Source organism: Podarcis pityusensis (assembly GCF_964106645.2).
Source record: "Podarcis pityusensis genome assembly, chromosome: 3".
NCBI classification, from domain to species: domain Eukaryota; kingdom Metazoa; phylum Chordata; class Lepidosauria; order Squamata; family Lacertidae; genus Podarcis; species Podarcis pityusensis.
Window position 1 is genome coordinate 105808154 of NC_138026.1, and position 25100 is coordinate 105833253.

A 25100-nucleotide genomic window follows, 5' to 3' on the forward strand; every position below is an offset into this window, starting at 1 on the left:
GACAAAGACCCGATAACGTCTCTCCCTCTCCCTCTCTTCCCTGCTTCTCATTTGTTTTCAATATACATGAGTCCCTGGTGAGGCAGAGATTAGATATAAGGAGATACATGAGAGTCTTTATATTAGTCAAGCTGGAGTGTGAGTTTAGTTGATGTGGTAGGTAAAAAACAACCATAGAAATCAAATTGGGTAGTATTTCTTCATGGCTGAAGGGCAAAACCTACATTTGTTTTAATTCCTGAAGGTAGCTCAAACCTCTGGGAATAAACATGCCTCATACTGGCTTTACAGGGAAAGTAGATAAGGAAATGCTATTTAAAAATGGGTTAACGTGCAAAGCAATTCTTTGGGAAGTTGTTTCTCAAAACCAACTTTTTTTCCTCACCTGTTCGTTACTTCCAAACGAAAAGATGCTCGCTGAAAATAATGGGATTTCCCCCTCAGTTTCTTTACTTCAGAGTTGATACCTGATTTGGTAAATTGATGCCTGTTGGCAGGGCCGGCCTTTTTCTTTTTTTCTTTTTTTGTAAGCCACTCTGGGAGTGTCCTGCTTGAGCTCCATGGAGGAAGGGCAGGGTAAAACTGTAATAGACTGTTCAATTCATAATGTTATCCACATGGTGGAGAGATCAATGTGCAGAGGGTTGTCTTACTGTCATTTTCTCTCCCTTCCTACTAAGAAAAGCCAAAATCTGTTTCTCTCCCCCTCCCACCAGAAGCTTGGCTCTGCCCTCGCCGGTCCTGGAAGGATCCTTTAAAAAAGTCCCACATGCTCAGAGACTTTGCGCCTGTTCATTGGGGGAGATAGGAAGCCCAGAGCACTTGTTCTTTAGATGTCCCTTTTATGAAGAGGCATCTAGTAAGACCATTGATTCCCCTTCTGGTGAGGCTCACTGACCTCCTGGAAAAGCAAAAAATTGGCCTTTTCCTGTTAGGCAAAGATCAGAAGACGACCCGGATGGTCGCCAGATTCTGTGTACTGACCTGTAGGCGCAGACCATCTCCCGACTCAAACTAGTCCGTTAAGAAAATCCCCAAACTCGGTTCCATGGGTGACTCTGGGTCAGCTCTCTGCGGTAGTTTATCTTAAAGTTTTAAGTGTCTATACGCTTATCGCATTTATAAATTTTAAATTTATTGTTGTACATTGTTTTAATTGTTTGTTTTCCTTCTGGGACTGTACCCCCAAGTGTGTTTTATAAGCTGGTCTCCAACCGTAATAAATTATCTATCTATCTATCTCCCCCTCCCCCCTTTTCTGACCTTTTTAGGACTGGGCAAGGCTTCCAGCATTAAGCCCAGTGCTCCTGCGGCACCACCTGCCTTTACGATCTTTGAAGACGAGAATGCAGAGTGAGTTGAACTGTTTGCAAAACCTGTGTATAGGAGCCAGTGGCACTACGTTATCTCAGATAGCCTCTTGCAGCCATCTTTGGGCTACTCTCAGTTCAGGCAAGAAGTCTCACCGCTGTTTCTTTCAATGTTACGTACGCTGCCGTGCACCTCAGAGTGGTCCAAAAGTGTGTGATGCTGCCACACTGCTAAAGCTACGTAAGGATCAGACTGATCATTACCTAGATAGAAGGTTGCCTGGCAGTTCTCTAGAATGGTTCTGAGTTTCCTGAAGAAAGAGCAGGGTATGTAAAATAAAAGGAGCCAGAAGGAATTAACTCTTCTCTTTCGCATCTTGTTGATACTTCCCATAGTGAATCTCTTTAGTCTGTTTGGCATGACTAAAGGGTTGAGGCCAAATGACTAGACACCTTACTCTGGCATTTCAGATGGGGCTTAAAAGAACATGTGAGGAAGTGTGAGCATGCCCAAGTCTCTGAGCTGCACGTATAAGCATATATCCTCGTCACCATTAGCATGTTCCGCGCCTGCAGTGAGGATGTCAGGTTCATATTTACTAAAAAGGCAACAAAATGAAGTTGTGTGACTTACAAACCTGGCTTGTCGAGAACAGTGGCCATTTTGGACCGTCGTTCATTCTCTGTGTGAATTGCTCTGCCCGAAAGATTTGCTCCTGAATTGAACTTTTCCTTTCAGTGTTCCCGTGCATCCCCCAAAGTTGACAGGATCCAAAGTCTTTGGAGAACGTCCCACAGTCAGCTGTGCTGCCAAATCAGCAGTAAGTGAATGGCATTTATAACAGAGACATAGATCAAGGAGTTCGAGAATGCAGGATTCTTCAAGTGTTTTGAGAGAATTCTCCCAGTCGTCTTCCCACCCCACATAGAGCCTTGTTGGAATTATGCTGCCTCACCCCTGGGGCAAGCTTCTTCCTTACCACTGGGTGTTTGTAAATTAAGCTTCAGGTCTGTGTAGGGTACAAAGTGGGCTGCCACAACCTGTGCTGACCCCTCTCAACCTGTCTCCCCCACTCCCTCTCTGTGTCAACCTTTTTATTTTTCTTGTCTTTTGTTGTTTCTGTTAAACAAAGGGAAAAAAACTAAATAAAAACCTTAATTGAGAAAGATCTTGCGTTGTCAGATGACTAAAGAAACCATTGTTGATTGATTGTGGAGTTTTAGTTGATTTATGTATTGCTGCTTAAATTTGCATATGAGGAAAATCAAACATTTTAAAGAAAGTGTTTGGATGTGGCACTCATGTGTCTTAGTATGTGTTGTCTTAGGAGAGGATCAACCCAACGATGGTGAGCCAATAGCCCTGTTGGACTACAACTCCCATCATCCCTGACGGTTGGCCATGGTAGCTTGGGCTGATGAGAGTTGTAGTCCTAAACAGCCTTGGCTCAGCTGCTGGCATCTAACTCTGAGGGCCTTCTGGCGGTTCCCCCACTGTAAGAAGTGAAGTTATATGGAGCCACCTGTGGAATACCTTTCCGTCTTATGTCAAGGAGATAAAGAACTATCAGATTTTTAGAAGACATCTGGGAAGTTTTTAATATTTGATGCACAGTTGTGTTTTTAGACTATGTTGGAAGCTGCCCAGAGTGGCTGGGGCAAATAAAATAAATTTTAAATAAAATAAATGAAAGCCCTGGTGGGCAATATAACAGGACACCCAGCTATGTTCACTTTGTGAGGGCATGCAATTGTTGCAAGAGTTGATTGTTCCTCTCCCGATTGCCAAACTGTGGTTTGGTGTTACATCTGAATGTATTTGTTTATGTGCACATGGCCTCACAAACTCCTTATGTGCACATCATCACACATTTGCTATGTGCATCTAGCCTGCAACAGGGGAGATGACACTTGTAAATCTTCTGCTATTGCCAAACAAAATAAAATCCGGGGGTGGGGTGGGGATTTTCCTTTATATGTCCCTAACTTTTGGGATGTGAAATATTGCTTTCTGCTTTGAATGGAAAGGTGGATGTAGCTTGTGTGTTGCTGTCTTTAGGAGGTAAATCCGCCAACGGAGGGCCTGAAGGATGACTGCACTGTGTGGGCTAATTTCTGCAACAAGACCCTGGCTCCTACTCCAGGCAGCACAGGAGATTTTGCTTGTGCTGCGCAACTTGCCTCTACGCCATTCCACACCATTCCACTGTCTGCCTGTCAACTGACTCAGGGTAAAGTTTCTGTCCCAGGAGGAATATGTCTAAGAATACAGGGCTGTAAAAAATGGTCTTCCTAGGCGAACTTGCCTGACTATAAGCACTTTATTGCTGGCCATTCTGCATCTAACGAGAAAATGCCAGTTAAGCTTGGTTTGCACCGGTTATGTCGAAACCTGGGTGGGATTGTGTTAGTTTATGAGTCCTGACTTCCTAGGGAGCGACCTTGGTTTCAGATGCAAAGCCGAGCTTAATTATGGCTTTATGGTTTGTTTCTCCCAGTTGCACCAGAGAATGCAAGATTCAGCAGTATAACACCAGCTTGCAGCTCCACTGGATTCCTTAGTTGCCTTGTGCCCATTTTTTAAGAGAGAAAAGGCGGGGGTAGAAAATGTTCAAATAAATAAATGGCGATGTTTTGAATTATAGGGAATAAATGTGTATCCCAAGTGCTCAGTGTTTCATCCCAGACCTTTGGCTGTCTCTCCATGCCTTTTCTTTTGGTCCCTTCATTTAGGCTTGTCTTTTCAAATGTTGTTGATGCCTGTCAATGAGAAAATCTTGTTAATTCCCTGATTTAAATGGCTTAACCAGAATCTTTTTTTCTCCTGAAGTAGTTGAAGACCCTTGGAGCAACAGCTTAATTCATCAGCTTCTGCTTGGGCTGCCCAAGCCAATCAGTGCCTACTCAAATACTTTTGAATGGGAATCAGGGCTTCCAGTTCTCAAACCGAAAGCTGAACTCAAATTGGGTAAGACCTGCATACATACTATACTTGGTTTCCCCCCACATATGTCAGTTTAAACTGTGTGATGTGGACAGAGGTCTGAAAGAAGTAGTCAGTTTGCATTCACTGGAGGATGCCAGACAGAAAGTGAGAAGCTGGGACTTGCATTTTGCAAGAATAATGAAGTCTTGGGCTTTTTTTTTTACTCCAAAGCAAAGTTTTTGCAGAGCATCAGTGTCTACCTTGCACAATACTAAATCAGGGGTCTTCAGTTGTACAGGATATGGTGCAGAATTCATCATCCTGAGAAATTAAGCTTTCATGGAGTTGCTTAATTCTTTTAAAAAAAAAGTAGTTAGCTCTTATAGCAGCTACAATGCATGCTTGAAAATGTGTAGGTAGTTCCTGTATCAATCTCTGAAGTCACGAGACTCAAGACAATGTACATACCTAGGTTTCCATATGGTTCCCTGTCCACACGCAGACCTGCTTGACCTGTTTCATGCACCTTCATACCAGTCTCTGGGACCTTGGTTCCATAGAATTCCTGGAGGGGGTACCACTGTCAGGCCAGAAAGTTAGCACATGAGTTTGAAATGGGTCATTTCTGCTGTATTCTAATTCCTTTTTCTACATTTCCTCCTCTTCTTTCTCCTTGCCACTTGCTTAGCAACCACATCCTTTCATGTTGACTGCTTACTGGGAGAAGGAGCTTTTGCACGCGTCTATCAAGCGTCTGTCCTTGATATGGACAACACAAAAAATAATCGGAAAGTCATACTGAAAGTAAGTGGGCTTTGGGCTTCAGCGGCTTATCTGAAAATAAATGCCATCCCGTACTGCTGTTGTTTAAAGGTCAGGTGTGGATGCTTCCTAAGCAGACCCTTCTGTCTTTATGTACTTAAGGTTATAAAGAGTTTAAAGGTTAAGACCAGGAACTATACTGGGATAAGAGAGTGTTGGGTTGCCACTTGCTCTGTATGTTTCACACAGATGGGTTGATCCATGGTACAAGAGACACTTCTGTCTTGTGGCCATTGCACCTTTTGGCAGAAGGTCCTATCTGTAATGGGATTTGCCATAATTTTTATTTTAGTGATAATTGTGTCCACCCTGCCCTTCTCCAATCCGCTCCCCAACCCCCACCATTCAGGCAAGTGCCTAACATGGATTCAGGAAGTCACTTTTTCCTGTAGTGATGGTGGGTTTTTCCTGCATGTTGCTCCTCCCACTCTCCCATGAATCTCCTCTACCCTGACCCTGCTGAAAATGAACTCAATGTGGTTTGTCCAATGTTCTCTTTTCCTTCAGTGGAGAAGGAGATCTATACAGTAGATGAGTGGGAGGAGCAAGCCTTCCTTGGGTCTCCTCCATTCGCTGCAGAAAATGAACTTGCCCTGGGCAAGAGAAAGCGACTAATAAATTCAATAAATAATACCGTATTGGCCCAAATATAAGCCGCACCTTTAAAATTCAAGGGGGAAAAAGACAATACCCGAATATAAGCTGCTCCCTTAAAATTCCGCACTCACACCCATTCCGTTTTACTGTATGTCTGTTTCAGCAGTGATATCATAAAAGCCAATTTTTGTAAGGTTGCGAATTCAAGCTGCACTTTAACTTTTCATAGTCAGAATTTGGAAAAAAAAAGTGAGGCTTATATTTAGGCCAATATGGTAATAATAATTACCCTAAAAGTGTTTGTGCATTTATTTGCAGGTACAGAAGCCAGCAAGCCCCTGGGAATTCTACATAGTAGCTCAGCTAACAGAAAGGCTTAAACCAAGCTTGCGCCATCTTTTCATCCAGTTCTATTCTGCTCACTTTTTCCACAATGGAAGCATTTTAGTGGGTGAGCTTTACAGTTATGGGACTTTGCTGGTGAGTGCGGTCTGGGTATCAATGAATGTTAGATTTACTGCGGGTGGTCTTGGTCCAAATCGGGGATATAGGACTTTTCCCAGCCTGTGGGTCACATATACAGTGGTACCTCGGGTTAAGTACTTAATTCATTCTGGAGGTCCATTCTTAACCTGAAACTGTTCTTAACCTGAGGTACCACTTTAGCTAATGGGGCCTCCTGCTGCAGCCGCGCTGCCCCCATGCCATTTCTGTTCTCATCCTGAAGCAAAGTTCTTAACCCGAGGTACTATTTCCGGGTTAGCAGAGTCTGTAACCTGAAGCGTCTGTAACCTGAGGTACCACTGTACCATTCTGGGCAAGCTTCTGGAGATCACATGCCAGTAGTGGGCGGGGTCAAAGGCAAAAGTGGGCGGGGCAGTAAATGTGAAACTCGCCGTTGTACAGTAGGCTAGCTTCTGCACACACTTGTGTACCCCACTCTGTCCTCCATCCAGGCAAGCAAGACACCTTATCAGAGATCAAGGGCATAGTCTAGCCAGGCAAAAACACTTAAGGAAGGGCACAAAGCAGGGTCAATCAAGGATGTGTCCTAGGGAAGAGTCCCAAGGGCCAGATAGAGAGGTGCAGAGGGTTGTATTTGGTTTCCTATCTCTGGTCTAGCATGTTCATGTACAGCTTCCATTGTAGCCTGGCTGTATGCATGTTTACGCAAACGTTCATTGAAACATGCTCCTTGGTTCAGCATATGTAGGATTTCAGCCTTATGCCTTAATTTGTCCACTCATGGCTAGGATCGTTCATAAGCATCTTCTCTTCCCCACCCCCAACTCTCTCAACTTCAGAACACCATAAACATATACAAAAAGCTGGTGGAGAAAGTGATGCCCCAAGGGCTTGTTATCTACTTCACCATACACATTTTGCGCATGGTCGAAGAGCTTCACAGCTGTGGGATAATTCATGGCGACATTAAACCCGACAACTTTATTTTCAGTGCAAGGCAAGTATTTCGCTTGTGAGTTGTTTTACCTTTTTTAAAAAAACCAATCAAAATAACCTGCCTTGCCGTATTGGAAATAATGGTTCGATTTCTTTGAATCGCAAAAGGTTTTTGGACGACGACGCCTGCGATGTGGATAGCGTGTCTCATGGCTTGACAATAATTGACTTTGGCCGAAGCATAGACATGAGCCTGTTCCCTGCAGGAACTGTATTCACAGGAAAATGCAAAACATCTGGATTTCAGTGTATTGAGATGATGACAAACAAGCCATGGAATTACCAGGTATGAAGCAAATGCATGGTTTTTGTCTTTGTATATGCAGTCTGGGACATATCTCAGGGGTAGAACATCTGCTTCCAGGTTCAATGTCTGGCATCACCAGGCAAGGAATATCTCCTGTCTGAAAGCCTGAGAGAGCTGCTGCCGGACAGTGTATAAAGGTAAAGGGACCCCTGACCATTTGGTCCAGTCACGGATGACTCTGGGGTTGCGGCTCATCCCACTCTATAGGCCGAGGAAGCCGGCATTTGTCAGCAGACAGCTTTCCAGGTCATGTGGCCAGCACTAAACTCAGTGGCCAAAATTTTTGACTAGGTATAAAGCAGCAACATTGGTGACAGACGCCGCGCAAATTAAAAATCTATTGGTAGCCATTGGGTCTTCATTTCAATCAGGACTTGTGGCTCACTGCTTTTGGAAGGCTGGTGGTATGCAGAAGTACTAAAAAATATCATTAACTTTGAACGTTCAGAGTTCACACTAGGCGGTGTGCTGGTTAGAATGCTGGATTAGGACTAGAGACCCGAGTTCAAATTCCTGTCCAGGTATGAATCTCACTGGTTGACCTTGGCCAGTCACCAACTCTCAGCCTAACCCTACCTCTCGGAACTGTTGTGAAAATAAAATTGAGGTGGGGGAGAAAATTTATGTGCCACCCAGAGCTCAGTGGCAGAAGGGTGAGATCTGAAAAAAACAAAACGCCACACCAGACTGTAAGATTAGATCCTGAAAACTACATACAGCAGTTCAGAAGCACGGGCTAGTTGAGGATCACCAGAAACTTTGAGGAATATATTAATTTTTCCTTCCTGTGTAGCTGTGAAGCTTTCTACAAATATGTCCTTATTTTTTAGACTGATTACTTTGGTATTGCTGCAACAGTCTACTGCATGCTGTTTGGCACATACATGAAAGTGAAACAGGAGGATGGAGTCTGGAAACCTGATGCTGTCTTTAGGAGGTTGGTCAAGAACAAGTCTTTTTCCAAAATGTCTGCCTTTGGGGTAATGCGTAACATGTCTATGCACTTGCTACATATTCCTGTGCAGTCTGGGGGGGATGTTCTAGGAATTGTACTTTGTTCATGCTGGGCATTGGCTTTTTTTGGACATCATCATCACTGACCCACAGTAACTAAGCGCACTGCCTCATAAACACCTAAGACTCATCAGCATCCGTTTAGGAGGCAAGAGTCTTTGATATCACTGGAACAGCGGGGGACAAGCTGCTTGTTTGCCATTATAGGTAAAGGTAAAGGGACCCCTGACCATTAGGTCCAGTCGTGGCCGACTTTGGGGTTGCGGCGCTCATCTCGCTTTACTGGCCAAGGGAACCGGCGTACAGCTTCCAGGTCATGCGGCCAGCATGACTAAGCCGCTTCTGGCGAACCAGAGCAGTGCACGGAAACGCCGTTTACCTTCCCACCGGAGTGGTACTGTAGCACCCTGCTTGTGGTTAACGCTTAGCTGGAATGAAATATTCAACGCAGCAATAGAGAAATTAAAATAATAATTTATTTGTCAGACAAATAAATGAGAGGCACAGTGGTATATGGTTCCCAAGCTCTGGCCTGGTCTCCTGCCATTATGGCCAGCACTTATATTCCCTCAGCCCAGCCCCCTTGCTCCTCCTTTGGCTGCCTCTGTCCAATCAGCCTGGTTGAATTTCCTATTGGCTGATTGCTATAACCAATCCTAAAAGATACACCCATTTCCTATTGCCTTTTATGGGATACAAAAAGCTATATATTCTTCTATCTATAAATGACAAATAAGTAGTCATATATCTTACATTTGTCTCAACAAGGAACCTTAATTACCAGCTCACCTCTTGCCCTCCTTGCCCTATTGCCCTCCAAAACAGATGGTTAATAGTTTTAAATTTTTATCTTAAACAGATGTCAGAGATCTTGGGTTCACATTCTCATGCATCATCAATGAAAGATCTCCTTTTTGAAGGTCTTTAAACAAAGGCCTGACAACCATATGTCAGGAGTGCTCGATGGCGTCTCCTGTCTGGCAGGGGGCTGGGCTCGTTTGCCCCTCTGGTCTCCTACAGCAATATGACTCTATGAAATAAGAATTTAACATTTCTTTCTTTCTAGATCCTTTGCATAATTACATTTAAGCCAGTATATTTCATACATTATCATAGATAGCTTTTTAGAAGAATAAACCTTCTCAAAGCAAAAGGAAGGAATCAGTTTACAGCCTCAAAATAAAATAGGAAAGAAGCCTCTTCTTCTGTTTACACTCCCCTTTCTTTTCCATTTGCTCTTGGCCTTTAACCTTAGGAAGATATGGCTCAAGTTTAATGATTTTACTATTTACCAACTCTTAATTATGTAGGGTGGTGTAACCTTGCCCTCAGCCTGTAATTCCCTTTTTTACGACTTTGAGAATTGTTTTCTGCTATAAATCAGGGGGCCCCCTTGTCCAGGAGGATAAACATCTTGCCAAAGTACTTAGGCAGCTGGTCTTCTGCCTGGCATAAAACATTTGAAAATCTTTAAGCTCATTTTAAAATACAGACCCTAATCAAACTATAAGCCTTGATAAAAATGCAGGCTATGATTAGATGCCTCAGTACCTATTTATCTACTTGCACTTTTGATGTGCCTTTGAACTGCTAGGTTGGCAGGAGCAGGGACTAAGCAATGGGAGCTCACCCTGTCGCAGGGATTTGAACTGCTGACCTTCTGATCAGCAAATGTTCTGATCATTATATTGATGCTTTAATTGAGGAACCCTCAATAAGACTTCAAGGCACACCAGTGATTTGAATACCATTTATATATTGAGCACTATTTAGTAAGGTTAGCTAACGGTACACTGCTGTAGAGTTGGTCTCCTGAAACAGTTGTGGCAGCAAATGCATTGTTTCACTTGACTCCTGAACAGAGTTAGCTTCTCTCATAAAAGCTGTGTTGTCATCTTATTTTGGTACCATTTCTCTCTCTCTCTTTTTGGCGTCATTTCCCCCTCCTCCCTTGCTACAGTACCGGTTTAAAAAGTTTTGGTCTAATAACTCAAGGGGTGAGTGCTGAAAAGATAGGAGGCAGATTGGGGTCACTGAGAAACACGCCAGAGTACAGCAAAAAAACACATTTCACAAAGCTTAAAGAGACAAAATAAAAAAATAGTTTTGCAAGCCACAAAACTCAAAGAATTGCAGAAAAGCAGTTCAGGGATTGAATATCCAGGAGGAGAGCATGTTTGGAAGTTTGAAGAGGAAGTGGGGATACATACATACATATATATATATATATATATATATATATATATATATAGTGATCCGCTTTTGGCTGCTGCTCTGTTTATTATGTTGTCTTACATTTTGTTGTTGTTACTTTACTCTGTGTGGGGGTATAGTCAGCAAGGCAGCCCATAAATAACTAAATAAAGAAGACTGCAGTTAAGCAACAACCAGTGATGTCAAAGCCTCCTAGACTTTAAAGGCCTGCTGGCATAAAACACATGTTCACCAGCTTCCTAAATCAGAGGTTGCCTATTGGCGCACTTGCCTGCACAGTGGTGCTTCCCCTCCCCTGACCGAAACTAAGCTTGAAAGAAGCATTTTACTTTTACTCTTTTGCACTTGTGTTGGGTAGTATCCTGGCTGCGTGTTAAATGGGTGAAAACTTACCCAGTGACTAATAAGACTTTGCTTGGTTGAGGGAGACCAACATTGGTCTCGTGTCATGAGAAAGTTTGAGCTTGTTATATTAGGACGCAGTGGGCATTTTTAATGATGCCTGTAAAGTCTTTAACCTTGTGCTTAATCTTCCAGGTTCCCGAATGCAGAACTCTGGACTGATTTCTTCTTCACCTTGCTGAATGTACAAGACTGCAACCACATTCCTTCGTTGGGAGTGCTGCGGGCAAGATTGAGAGACGTATTTCGGAGCACTTGCGCCAGTAAAGTAGCAGTGCTCCGTAAAAGGCTTGCCGTGTTGCTGGTGGAAAACAAACATTCACGGAAGTGAATCTTGGGACTCCAAGGCCCACAAACGCCTTAATAGAGAATGCTCCCCACCTTATTGTAACTATGAATTTAATAAATTTAACAGTGCCTAGGAAACATGTATAGCAGCTTGGAAACTGGGTAGCTAAGAGAATAGGGAAAGGATTGAGAATGGGACCCCAGGGTACTATGATGAGTGGATGGAGAAGAATGAATTATAAAGGCTTGGGGAGAAAAATCCAGTACTGTAACAGCTAAGATGAGGATGTTTATAGAAGGGGGTCTATTTTTAATATTTTTGAGCAAATTTAACTAATCAAATTGTAAATCAATATAGCCAATTACATTACATATGTAGAGCAGAGATTTTAACTGCCATGTTCTAGAATGAGTTTTTCAGGCTCTGAACTGTTTACTATGGTAACATCCAATCTTACAAGAACAGACTTCCTCTTCCTGTCCCCTACATCCAAATAAAGGAATGTGGGTGGCACTGTGCTCTAAACCATTTTAAAAAATAAATCATTTTTATTAGTTTTCCAATAAGAACATCCAATTAACAAATCTATCAAATCATAATCCAATTAAAAACAATTAAAAGAAAAAAACAGCCAAATTACAATCCAAATTAATTTTTCGGGCTTCCCATAGTCTGGACCTCTGAAGTATATCTCCGATATTTTCATTACTGCCGTCTTCTTGTTGTTCTCATATTTTCCACATTCCGATCTTAACGCTTTAAAGTTCCCTGTCCCTGGCAGTGCGATTCTCGCAGAATGTGTTGTTTGAGCACATGGGAACAGTGACCACGGTGCTATCAAATTCAAGATATGTAAACGGCCGATGGCTAAGAAAATCTAACATGGTTTCATTTGTCTTCAAAAGACAAACTGCCCCCAAATAAGGGGGATTTTTTAGAAAGGAAGTTGGGAGTTGTTGCAAAGCACAATATTAGAAGTTCAACTAGGGTGTATACCACAGATCAGGAAGGGAGCAGCAAGGCCAAGAGGATGCTGGTTTAGTTAACAAACAGTCAAAGCTATTGGAGGCAAGAAGGCATCCTTCAAAATATAGAAGCCTCGTCCAAATATATACAGAAACTTTAGCAAAAGAAACAAGCGGGAGCATGTTGCTAAAAATATTAAGATCAACAACGAAATCTTCTTTAATAAATTAGCAGCAGGAGCATGAGTGTGGCTCAGTTAGTAAATGCAGTTGGCATGAAGTACTCTGTGTTGGAGCAGAGGGTACAATCTGTTCCTCTGCATCATGCGACGTATCCTGGAATTCAAAAGGACCCTGAAGGTCGTTCAGTCCAACCTTCAAGACAGGAATCTATGGCCCTCCAACCTGAGCTGTACAGAATAGTGGAACTATTGCCTCTCATGTGATGTGAACACTCCTTCTATTAATACAATCTATGATTGCATTTGCTTTTTTAGCAGCCGCATCATACTGCCGGCTCATATTTATGGCTTCTGCGCAATCTTTTCCCCATAAACAGGGGGAAAGCATGCCTTTAAGACTTATGTCACACGTTGCCAGCTGCAGGGTGGTAGTGGTTGTGCCTGCTCTGCTTCTGCATGACTTAAGAGGCAGCTGCCTCACCCATATGAACCAGCCTTCAAACTGGTGTCAACTCTGACATTTGAATTTTGGCTGCTAATATCTTCCGATAATTAACTTTGCCAAACACGGCCCAGAGATCGCCGCTTTTAAGCACTCTTTACCTGTTAGGTATCAGTTTGCGCAAAGATGTAGCATTTTTAAACCAGGCCACAAGACAAAATCCATTTGTTTCCTTTCTCCTTGCTTTAAAGATTCATCAGGATAATAGGCAGGAAAAAGAGGAGAGATAGAAACAGTCTTCTCTTTATAACCTTTTTATTGGTTTACCCCACAATGGTTGATAATGCACCCAAGGAAAAGCATTACTGTATCAAAACAGGTTACAGAGGTAAATATTAGACATTTCATACAGGTTTTAGTACTATGTATTTAGATAGCATGCTAAGTATCTTTGGAGAGAGTCAAGTATTTTAGACACATTCAATGTGCTTTTTTCCCCTTTATAAAAAATACTGCAATTTTCATGATTTTATACACTTTAAAAAAATAGCACTGTGGGATGCTCTGTTCATTGGAGGAAGGGATTAGAGAGCAGAGCATCAGTACCTCTTATCTGCATGTGGTAGCTCAGTTAGGGAGCCACCTGAAAAACAACTTCCAGTTATACGGCACTGTTGAAGGTAGGGTTCTTCAGGTAAGTGTCATCCGGTGAAAGGTTTAAGATCTGCTCCAGTGAAGGGCCTTCTTCTTCCGGAGGTATCTCTGCTTCAAACATGCGTTGAAGTAAAGCATCAACTGTCCTGTATCCTGGGGACAAAAAGCTGAACAATGTTAATTTCCAGTGACAGAGAAGCTCAAAGCTTCTTTGAGCACCACAGTACAAATGCATTTGACACCATGTAAAACGGATACCACTTTGACCTCTCTCAGCAGCCTAGTCTGACCCTTGGGTCAATAGGACTTCATCTTTATCAGCGTATTAACACACTCATGTCTTGGAAAATAATAATAAAAATTTATTTATATCCCGCCCTCCCCAGCCAAAGCCAGGCTCAGAGCGGCTAACAACAATAAAAGTAACACAGCATTCTAAAATCAGTTCATTTTAAAATCAATTCAAAATCAAATTAATGGCAACCATTGGGCTAGAGTTCTGTGAGGATTACCAAAGGAGGGGGTCAGACTGTGCCTTGGCCAAAGGCCTGGTGGAACAGCTCTGTCTTGCAGGCCCTGCGGAAAGATGTCAAGTCCCGCAGGGCCCTTGTCTCTTGTGACAGAGTGTTCCACCAGATTGGAGCCACGGCCGAAAAAGCCCTGGCTCTGGCTGAGGCCAGCCTAACCTCCCTGTGGCCCGGGACCTCCAAGATGTTTTTGTTGGAAGACTGTAAAGTCCTCCGTGGGACATACCAGGAGAGGTGGTCCCGTAGGTACGAGTGTCCTAGGCCGTATAGGGCTTTAAAGATTAAAACCAGCACCTTAAACCTGATCCTGTACTCCACCAGGAGCCAGTGCAGCTGGTATAGCACCGGGTGAATGTGATCCCGCGGTGAGGACCCCATAAGGAGTCTCGCCGCGGCATTCACTCAAGTTCCATGCTAAACATTCAGCAGCAACCCTTTAAAAAGTTTGACAGCACACTCACTTTTGGAAGCAACTTTAAACATCAGTCCTTTCGGTTTCTTCTTTGTTGCTGCTCCCTCTTCACCTCCAAGGTCATTTTCACTGGTTTCCATGTTGTCTATCAGTTGACCTTCTAGTAGTTCATCCCTTAAAAAAAAAAAAAACCACCACAAAAACTATAAGCACCTGCCTTCTCAATACATTCCATACAGGGCTGCAGATCATGCTTTTCCTGTTAGGTGCATAGCTTTTTACTGGAAATGCAATTTTCTTCTTGAAGGCTGCAATCCTCAGCAGGGCTAAACAATAAAGTCCTAATGAATTCAGTGGGGCTTATTCTCAGGTAAATGTTTAAAATAGATCTGGGGTCTACAGCAGCCAGGTGCCCTGCACCTCTTGTTTCATTTTTAAAAATAAATTGAGACTTCATAATGTAGTAGAAACAAACTAAGCACAAAACCAAAGGGGCACATGGGTTGCCAGATGTGAAATATATTGGCATTTTTAAGCTCTCCTACCCTACTCATTCATTCATTCTCTCTATATATAATAAGTTGACAGGTTGTTCCAATTCTTAAAACTAAAGAATCAGTTTACATGACCAAACAATGACAGCAGTTAGATACAAAAGTTATTAAGAATTGCAGTTCATGAGTGGACATCTGAGGGTGCCTTCTAGACTTTGGTGGACTACTACTCCCATCAACCTCTGCCAGAAAGGCCAATGGGAGTTGCAGTCCAACATCTGGACCACCATTGAAGGGAAAGTGGATCCATTGTAAATACATTCAGCCAAGTGGCCACAGAAGTTATAACTGAAGCATCCGTTTTCGCAGGTGGCAGCTGCTCAAGTCCATACAAATCAAGCATCCCTCAGCCATCATTCATTGGGCCATGTATATGGGACCGGAAGGGAGATGTTATTCTGTCCTTGGTTAACTTACTCCTGAATGCCCACACCAAGTTCTTGGATTTTCTTCTCAATGGCAGTTTCCACTTCGCTCTTTTCAAGGGAATACTCCACAAAGAAAGCTTCCAGAATAAATGCTATAAAGATGCTAAAAATCAAAAGTTGACACATGGAAACAATGCACCTCAAAAACAATCCTTTCTCCCCCTCTACCTCATCCGTCCATGTGGCAGTTGGCACCATCAACACACCATAGACTTTTTTCCTATTTTAATTATTTTATTTATTAAATTCATACCCCACTTTCCCCCCAAAGCAGCCCATCACTATGAACACACAAACCCAGTTTCTTCACCTAGAACAGAAGAGGACAGATGTTTATGCCATACCTTAATCCCACTGGATTTTCAGAGCATCAGTGTTACTCTGCTTGCAAGCGCACACACATTTGGAACATTAAATATAAGCAGAATGAGTCTGATATCACACTTGTCATGTCCATTAGCATCAGTGGTTCTACTCTTGCTAGGACTAACTGATGTTCATTTGCTTCACTGGTCCTACTTGGAACAGGACTCTGGTTGAATACAACCCAATGCCCCCACCTCTATCCCCAGGAAGAAGGCGCAGGAACCCACTGGACTTACTTAATGATCATAATGACCACGACAATATGAAAGGTGATGAAGTACAGCTTTGCTGCCTCGTGAGTCACAAGGGCAAATCCACTGGCGAGGAGTAGAAAGTTAAGGACTATAAAAGGAAGTTTGCCATATGTATGCTTACTAACCACCCATCTGCCAAGTTAGGCTCCAGTTAGGAATGTAGGAAGAGCCTGCTGGACCAGACCAATGGCCATTCTTCCCCAGTGTCCTGTTCTCAGAGTCAGATGACTATGGGAAGCCTAGAAGCAGGACCTAAGTTCTTTTCCCCACCTGCGATTCCCAGCAGCGAGCATTCAGAGGCATACTGCCTCCAGCTGTGGAGGTAGAACGCAGCTTTTGCCTATTCCTCTTTTAAAGCCATCCAGGTCAGTGGCCATCTCTACCTCTCTCATGGGAGCAAATTCCATAATTCACCCCATCCCTCAAGCTTTTAGCCATTTGAACTTGGCTAACTGCATTCTCAAGGGACGCGGGTGGCACTGTGGTCTAAACCACTGAGCCTAGGGCTTGCCAATTGGGAGGTCAGCGGTTCGAATCCCTGTGACGGGGTGAGCTCCCGTTGCTCGGTCCCTGCTCCTGCCAACCTAGCAGTTCAAAATGCAAGTAGATAAATAGGTACCGCTCCAGCAGGAAGGTAAACAACGTTTCAGTGTGCTGCTCTGGTTCGCCATGTGCTGGCCACATGACCCGGAAGCTGTACACCGGCTCCCTTGGCCAATAAAGCAAGATGAGCGCCGCAAGCCCAGAGTCGGCCACAACTGCACCTAATGGTCAGGGGTCCCTTTACCTTTACCTTCACTAGCAACATTCACTGATGGCATGGATCTAAAGTGCCCACCATGTCTGTTTATACCAGTGCCTCTCATTATTCTTCCCCCTTTCAGAAATCTTTCTGCAAAAGCATTCCTCTATGCTATATCGTAGGCTTCTGCAGAAGGCCTGCCTCACAATTTAAAAAGCAGCTTCATAGAAACAGAATAGCTCCCCCAAAAAAAGGGGGGGAAGGAATTTGGAAACACATGCATACATGTATCTAGCTGACACCCCCATTTTTTGGACAGAGAAACAAAAAATGTGTTCTAGAAAGTAAACTTCTGATTACCCAAAGATGTGTGTAGCCTGACCAGGTACAAGTGCTAGGACCATTATGTCCGTGACATAAGAGAAGCTGCAGAAATAATTGTTAGAAGTTTGCCATTGATCACTGAACCTTCCCAAATGGAAGTTAACATTTAGGGTTGTATCCAATTGCTGCTGTTGCACTTGGGAAGTGGGGCTTCTGCTGGTACAATAAAGCTCTCCCCTGCATTTCCTCTCCGCTACAGCCCCCAAAATCAGCTCCAGAGGTCTGGGGGGATCCACTGGATCAGATTTTGAGTGTGAATGGAAAGAAGAAGTCCTGGGGCATTAGGGAAAGCCTCTTGCACAGCACAGACTACAAACCTTAAAAAAAACACAACACTATTATAGGAGAATATTTTTACTCCTATTGCTTTCAAGGAGATTTAACACCGACTTTTGCATATATGCATTTGTTCTGGAAATGACTCTCTGTAATCAGGGCTAGCCCAAAATGTTTCACTACCCGAGGAGGACAGGATGGTTCCCGCCCCCCCCCCATCCCTATTCTGCATGCCTGAGCCACCTGGACTAGCAATTGGTTCCAGTTTGAACTAGGGACAGGTCACTGTTACCCAACAGTAGGGCTGGCCTATTCTGCTCATGGCACACTGAGATCTGTGGAATGCCCTCCCATCAGATGTCTAAGAAATAAACAACTATCTGACATTTAGAAGACATCTGAAGGCAGCCCTGTTTAGGGAAGTTTTTAATGACTGATGTTTTAATGTATTTTTAACCTTTTGTTGGAAGCCGCCCAGAGTGGCTGGGGAAACCTAGCCAGATGGGCAGGGTAGAAATAATAAAATTATTATTGTTGTTGTTGTTTTGTTGCTGCTGTTGTTGTTATTATAGTGTGCAGCTTTGCCAAAGGATAGGAAGTCCTTCGCGGCTTTTTACTCCCTTCCAAAGCATTTTTTTTAAAAACCATGCTACTTTACAAAGGATATCATGCCATTGGTTGACGACAGTTAATTCCATTAGGACGACGAAAGACGACGCAATGTCATTGAAGTTATTCTTGCAATATTTGGCCCGAGCAAAGGTGGTGTCTTTCAGAGCGGGGTTTCCGCAGTAGAGGGCATGTTGCACAGTGCTGTTTCCACCGAAGAACTGGACCTTCCCATGGAAGATTTCCATTCCGATGATGGAAAACACGTAATACACCACCTAATGGGGAAAATGAGGGTATCTACTTGTCAGTGAACACAGGGGGAGTGAAGATTTACATTGGGAACAAGGGAAGGGAAATCAAATCAATGTTAACACCTGGTTGAAGCTGGAATCAAAGGCTGTCGGGCCAGTGGAGGGGGGTGGGGAAAGGGGCCCATTCAATCATGCTTGGTGGATGCAGAACCCAGAAGCCCCTGCCATTTCCTCCCTAGGAACGGGACCTGTAGCGCCTCTTATTTGCCAAGAGGCCACAGCAGAGGCAGCACAGTGAGCTGGGGGCTGTCAATATTGCCCCAGTGGATCTGGTCTCCTGAGGTGGTCACCTCACCTTGTCTCATGGGTGGACCAGCCCTGTCTGAAAGTCTCCTGTTAAACGTGCCGTAAATGGGCCAGGAATTAGTAGATATACTGATCAGACAAGGTTATTTGGACACTTCTCTAGGACTTGCCAATCAGAAGGTCGGCAGTTCGAATCCCCGCGACGGGGTGAGCTCCCGTTCCTCGGTCCTTGCTCCTGCCAACCTAGCAGTTCAAAAGCACGTCAAGTGCAAGTAGATAAATAGGTACCGCTCCGGCGGGAAGGTAAACGGCGTTTCCGTGCGCTGCTCTGGTTCGCCGGAAGCGGCTTAGTCATGCTGGCCACATGACCCGGAAGCTGTATGCCGGCTCCCTTGGCCAATAAAGCAAGATGAGCGATGCAACCCCAGAGTCGGCCATGACTGGACCTAATGGTCAGGGGTCCCTTTAGCTTTTTATTTGGAAAATCATCCTGCTCCTAGGAATCATCTGCAAATGTATAATGCTGTTGGGAGTGATTTCTAGATATGACTGAGGCTGTACAAGCTTTGAGTTTGGGAAGCGGGGAGGACAGTCCCACTGCACAAACGTACCTCATTCCACACACACACACACACACACACACACACACCAGCTTGGTTGAATCCTGTCTTGTGTGCAAACTAGCCCAAAGCCCGTGCAGATTTATGAAAACGAGGAGGATGAGGAGGAATTTTAAAAAGGTGATGCTCACCAAAGCCAGTCCACCAAAGGTCAGCATGGTAGGTACAATGTTTATTAGCGTAGTCATGATGACCCGGAACCTAGAAGAAAACAGTGTATGAAAACTGAGTTTGGATGGGATGGGCCTTTCAGGTGTCACTGGTTAATTAAATACCAAAAAAGGAGACATTGCAGAAAGGGGTCTGCGTAGGGATAAAACAGAGCCAGGGAGCTCCAGATTCTGAGACTGTCTTTGTACCTTTGGCCTCTGTGCTGATCTCCCTATCCTTTAAAGTTTAGACTGATGCATCTTAATTTGCATCCTGTTTACAACTTCCTCCCCTCTCCCTTCTCTCTTGGGATCTAAATATGAGCTGTCACATTCAATCTATCCTTTGAGAACAAAGGAAAAAGGCTGCCTTTGTCTTCTCTAGCTTAGCTAGCTTGGAACTAGAAATTTTTCTATCCAAGTTATATACTTGCTAGTACATTGTTGTTGTTTTTTACTTTACAAGCACCTACTTATCTGTGGACTCAGCTATACAGCTGCAGAGATAACGTTTTAAGTGCATTATATAAATGTGACACTAGATGGCGCTGCTGAGCTAATGGCAAACGCCATATATATTTTTAAACTTTTTTTTTTAAAGAAAGCATTATTTTTGTATCTATAGATGCAGCCTGTGTATGGTTGCAACAGGTTACGTCTATTGTCTAAGCAGATTCACAAACCACAGTCAGCATACTCTGCAAACTAATACCCAACAACTTAACTCACTAGAGAACATGACTTTATAGCTCTTACAGCTTTTAAAAGCCCTTAAAACCCGGTTATTTTACCGTTGTATACTGTCTATGATTCTTATGAGTCGAAGAACTCTCAGGATAAAAACAATGTCCAGAACTTGCTGGCTGTTGTATACGGTCACTGGAAAAAAAGAAGAGGGGGTGAGGAAAAGCACACAAGAAGACTAACGTTATCCTCATACTTGGACATCATAAGCCATAGGTCATTCTGATGGGGGAAAGCTGGGCTTATCTTGAGAACAAGGAGCTTCAGTGAACTTAAGGCTCATTTACTCTGTGTCCTTAAGTTTGGGAGCTTTCTCTTCCAGCTGTGTTTTGTCATGCTAGCTTGTTTTAACAAACCATGGTTAGGAATATCTCCACACCACTGTGGTTGATGCTAAACTGCAACCCATATCAAATAGAAGCAGAAGCTCTGCATCTCCTCCTTGCAGCTGCACTGGAGAAGAATGAGTTTGTGAGCATGGAGGGAGACTAGGCTTGTTTCTATCAGGGTAATCCATGGTTTAACATTACCACGAGCCAGCATTACAACCCAGCCAAGGCCATGGAAGTTTCACAAAGGACCCTCAAGTTTTGCCTTATCTGTTCCTTGATGCACCAATGGTCACAAGAGACATGAAACCATATTGGAAATGGAGAAGTGTTTTCATCTCACCTGCTGCATAACCTTGCAAGGGTGAAACACACAGACTTACCTGATTTAAGGGTAGTGTTGAGTACAGTTGCAATCAAGGCAGCAAGAATGATAGAAGTATCAAACCTAGAAAGGATGGGAAAGACACTTGTTTAATTACAGTGGTACCTCGCGTTACAGACGTATATTGCTCTGGGATGCTGTGAGAAGAACGGAGGCTTGCAACATCACCTAGCTGGTTTACAAAATTAATTCCAATTTCCCATGTAATTTCAAAAGATGCATAGGGCCTTTCCACAAAGAAATCAAACGTGTTTCCCCAGCCACTTGTTATTATGCTGTTAGTGTGAATAACTCCTGATGTGCTTCTCCTGACTATTATACACTACACAACTGCTCCGCCATGATGCTCACACAAACCACATTCCACACAGCATGACCCAAGAGTGGTGGATAGGGTCCATCTGGGGACCCTGTGGGCTTGACTTGCATTTCAGGTACCCGCAACTACAATTGGACTACAGTGGTACCTCGGGTTACAGATGCTTCAGGTTACAGACTCCGCTAACCCAGAAATAGTACCTCAGGTTAAGAACTTTACCTCAGGATGAGAACAGAAACTGCACGCCAGCGGCACGGCGGCAGCAGGAGGCCCCATTAGCTAAAGTGGTACCTCAGGTTAAGAACAGTTTCAGGTTAAGAACAGACCTCCAGAATGAATTAAGTTCTTAACCTGAGGTACCACTGTAGTGTGACTTTAAGTCATCTGCCCATTACAATCTCCACCAGCCTTCACCAACCTAGTGCACCCTCCAGATGAAAGCTGCATCAGCCCCAGCCAGTATTACAGTACAAAACATCTCCAGCTTGGTGAAGAGGCTGGTCTAATCTCCCATGACTTTCATGTCACCTGTGAGAACCTCGGAGTCCTGTGGCCCATCTTGTCAAGTGTCCTGTTCTCACAGTGGCCAACCAGATCCTGCAGGAAGGAGCTGACCACTTTCTCTATCTGCAATCTCCAGCAACTAGCATCCAGAAGCATACTATCTCTCCGGTAGTGGAGGCAGGACACAGCCTTATTCTGTCCCTGAATGTGTCTCATCTGGACCTTGGAGGTCCAGCTCCGAGGGCCTTCTGGCAGTTCCCTCACTGCAAGAAGTGAGGTTAAAGGGAATCAGGCAAAGGGCCTTCTCGGTAGTGGCACCCTCCCTGTGAAACACCCTCCCATCAGATGTCAAGGAAATAAACAACTATCTGACTTTTAGAAGACATCTAAAGGCAGCCCTGTTTAGGGAAGTTTTTAATGTTTGATGTTTTATCGCTTTATTATTATTAATAATAATATTCTGCTGGGAGCTGCCCAGAGTGGCTGGGGAAACCCAGCCAGATGGGCGGGGTATAAATAATAAATTTATTATTGTTGTTGATAATAATAATAATAATAATAAGTCATCCAAGTAGCCATTGCTACTTCTTGTAAGAGCAAATTCCAGAGTTCAGCTATGTGCACTGTGGGATACCAGTCATGGCTTCCCTCAAAGAATCATGTGAACTGTAGTTTGGCTGCTGGAAATCATAGTTCTGTGATGGGTCCCCTAACAACTCTCAGCACTTCTAAGACCCTACACTTCCCAGGACTCTTTGGGAGAAGTCAGGACTCTTAAAGTGGCATGAGAGTGCTTTAAACATATGGTGGAGAGTCGGAGTTGAGCCGATATTAATAGACGGGGCCGTAGCTCAGTGGTAGAGCACGTGCTTTGCTTGCAGAAGGTCAGAGGTTCCATCCCTGGCCTCTCCAAGTAATGCTGGAAATGTCTGGAAATCTTGGAGAGCCAGTCAATATAGGAGAACAAGAAACTACTGCCTTCTTCATAACGCGGAGGGAGAAAAATAAAAGAATTTACTTACCAGTTCCAGAACTGGTTCCTTGCAAAAAAGGTTCTGGGTTCATAGGTGTACACTTTCAGAAGAATCTCGATGATATAAAGACTGAGGAACACCCACTCTGCGTAGGAAATGAGGGGGTTCTCCTCATCCAATGCAATGAAGACGGCGTTGATGAGTATGATGACATCATACATCCAAACAAATACCCTGCGGGAGATGTTCGCTGGGTTAATTACCAACCAAACTTGTTCGTTTCGAATAAATTTATCCCCAAAACCCATAGTACTACAGTCCAGCCACATGTACCATCCAAAATGGCCCCGTGGGCAGGTGAGAGCATTTCCTCAGGGTCACCTGAAGCACTTTGTTGGAAAGGCAAGCAATTCAGACTTACTTGTGCTGAACCATCTTGCGTAGGAGGAGGCTAGGAGCAGAGTTGTACACTTGGGGAATCCAGACTTCCAGGGGGTGGCTGTGGAGCTTCATGGTGATCACTTGTATATTCAAAAGATCAGCCAGACGCACAAAGGATTTTTTGTCTGCCATAAAGAGAAAATAATGCCAGTAAGGCTGGGAGGGACTCATTTAGAAGCTGCTTAGGCTAATACTCAGCAATTCAGACAAGCCCCACACATAAACCTACAGGAGAAGAGCAGCAATCTGGATCTGGCCAGGTCTTCTCGCCAGATGTGCATAAGACAAAAGTAAAGGCAGCTGCAGATTAACTGAATATCAGGGTGGATAAAAATCAATTATTTAAAAAATAAATTTAAAAAATTGATTGTTTTTATTTAAATTGGATTTTTAAAATTTAAAATAAAACACTTTTGGAGGAACAATCTTTCTAAAGGTAGTTTTCTATTTAAGTTACATTATTGTCCAAAGGCTATTCATCAGGAAATAAGGATTTGTTTTAAGTTATTCATGTGTGCTAAAACTCAGTCTAAGGTTGTTGTTTTTCATTTTAAAAAATCGTTTAACCACATCAGTTAACAAACATGGATACATATGCTATAATGTTATTGTTTTAGTTAAATAAATTGTTTAAATTGTTATTAAGGAAATGATTGTTTTTCTCCTTCCAACAAAGTACAGCAGATAAGTTGTCCAAATATAAACTGTTAACTTATTAAACCTCACAATAATTTCATAATTATATGTCAGTGTATTTCTAATAGTATAACCAAATCAGTAATTTTTGATATAACTGTAAAAACTACTCTGAAAATTAATTATTCCAAAAGCTCCCGAACAAAAGACCAGGAGGGAGAGAACATGCCAGTCGGGCATGTGTCTCTACCAGGGTCCTACTCGAGTGTAGGCCGAGCTCCTGACACCTACTCAAAGTTAGGCCCTGGTCAGATGGGCGATTGAGCTGCTGCAACTAGGGCATAGTGCACTTGAAAGCATGCGCAGAATGGAAGTTAAGAGGGAGGAGGGCATGAAAATAAGGAATACTGTTGGAGGAGACGCCAAATTTTGTCCTTGCTCAGGGTGCCATATTGCCAAAGTCCACCCCCTTCGCCTGTCCTTCCCTCCCTCTCATCTGCCCTGGCAAGCTCATCTACCATCCACACTGCTTGAGTCTGCTGTTACCCACCCACAAAGCCCTTCTGCTCTTCGTCACATATTCGCAGCAAGAGCTCTCGGTGGGATGTGCTGATGTCGGGAGCCACCAGTTTCACAAGCCGCTTCCAGCGGTCTTCTTTGACGACAAACTCTGCTTCCTCCTTCACCTTCAGGAGGTTGAAGGCTTCTATCATCTTGCGGCGTTTCATGTAAGCAAGTTTGCGGATCTCATTCTGTGGGAAAATATAAAGGTAAAGGGTAAAGGGACCCCTGACCATTAGGTCCCGTCGTGGCCAACTCTGGGGTTGTGGTACTCATCTCGCTTTATTGGCGAGGGAGCCGGCGTACAGCTTGGCCAGCATGACTAAGCTGCTTCTGGCGAACCAGAGCAGCGCACAGAAACGCCGTTTACCTTCCCACCAGAGTGGTACCTATTTATCTACTTGCGCTTTGACGTACTTTCGAACTGCTAGGTGGGAAGGAGCAGGGACCGAGCAACGGGAGCTCACCCCGTCACGGGGATTCAAACCGCCAACCTTCTGATTGGCAAGTCCTAGGCTCTGTGGTTTAACCCACAGTGCCACCCGCGTCCCTGTGGGTCCCTGTGGGTCCCTGTGGGTATATATATATATATATATATATATATATATATACACTTAAGAGGAACACCCGGCTTAGTACTATCTGCCCTGACTGGCAGCAGCTCTCCGGGGTGTCAGGCATAGGGGTCTTTCCCCCCAGTCCTACTCAACCCCCATTGCAAATTGGGTTTATTATCAAGAT

The 25100-nt window shown here is 43.8% G+C and overlaps 2 protein-coding genes across 3 annotated transcripts in view; one reads left to right on the forward strand and one right to left on the reverse strand.

Annotated features, from left to right (window-relative positions):
* Positions 1–560: 560 nt before the first annotated feature.
* On the forward strand, positions 561–12548 carry BUB1 (BUB1 mitotic checkpoint serine/threonine kinase; the record flags this gene model as incomplete). The annotated part of the gene is made up of 11 exons (XM_080998292.1): positions 561–576; positions 1272–1353; positions 2050–2131; positions 3370–3541; positions 4141–4278; positions 4925–5040; positions 5974–6135; positions 6960–7117; positions 7225–7402; positions 8254–8360; positions 11189–12548. 11 exons carry the CDS (start codon positions 561–563, stop codon positions 11382–11384), a joined length of 1407 nt encoding a protein of 468 aa, XP_080854418.1. The 3' UTR covers positions 11385–12548.
* Positions 12549–13229: 681 nt separating this feature from the next.
* The window catches only part of LOC308473287 (two pore channel protein 2-like), a 29823-nt gene continuing 17952 nt past the window's right edge, over positions 13230–25100 (reverse strand). For both annotated transcript variants that reach the window (XM_080998686.1, XM_080998685.1), the window contains exons 9-19: positions 24349–24550; positions 23143–23287; positions 22770–22955; positions 20923–20987; positions 20258–20345; positions 19449–19518; positions 18196–18415; positions 16109–16199; positions 15496–15609; positions 14574–14698; positions 13230–13738 (exon numbers count right to left, since the gene is read on the reverse strand). In XM_080998686.1, the coding sequence (XP_080854812.1) occupies positions 13593–13738; positions 14574–14698; positions 15496–15609; positions 16109–16199; positions 18196–18415; positions 19449–19518; positions 20258–20345; positions 20923–20987; positions 22770–22955; positions 23143–23287; positions 24349–24550 (1452 nt within the window). In that variant the 3' untranslated portion in view covers positions 13230–13592. The remainder of the gene's footprint in view (positions 13739–14573; positions 14699–15495; positions 15610–16108; positions 16200–18195; positions 18416–19448; positions 19519–20257; positions 20346–20922; positions 20988–22769; positions 22956–23142; positions 23288–24348; positions 24551–25100) is intronic.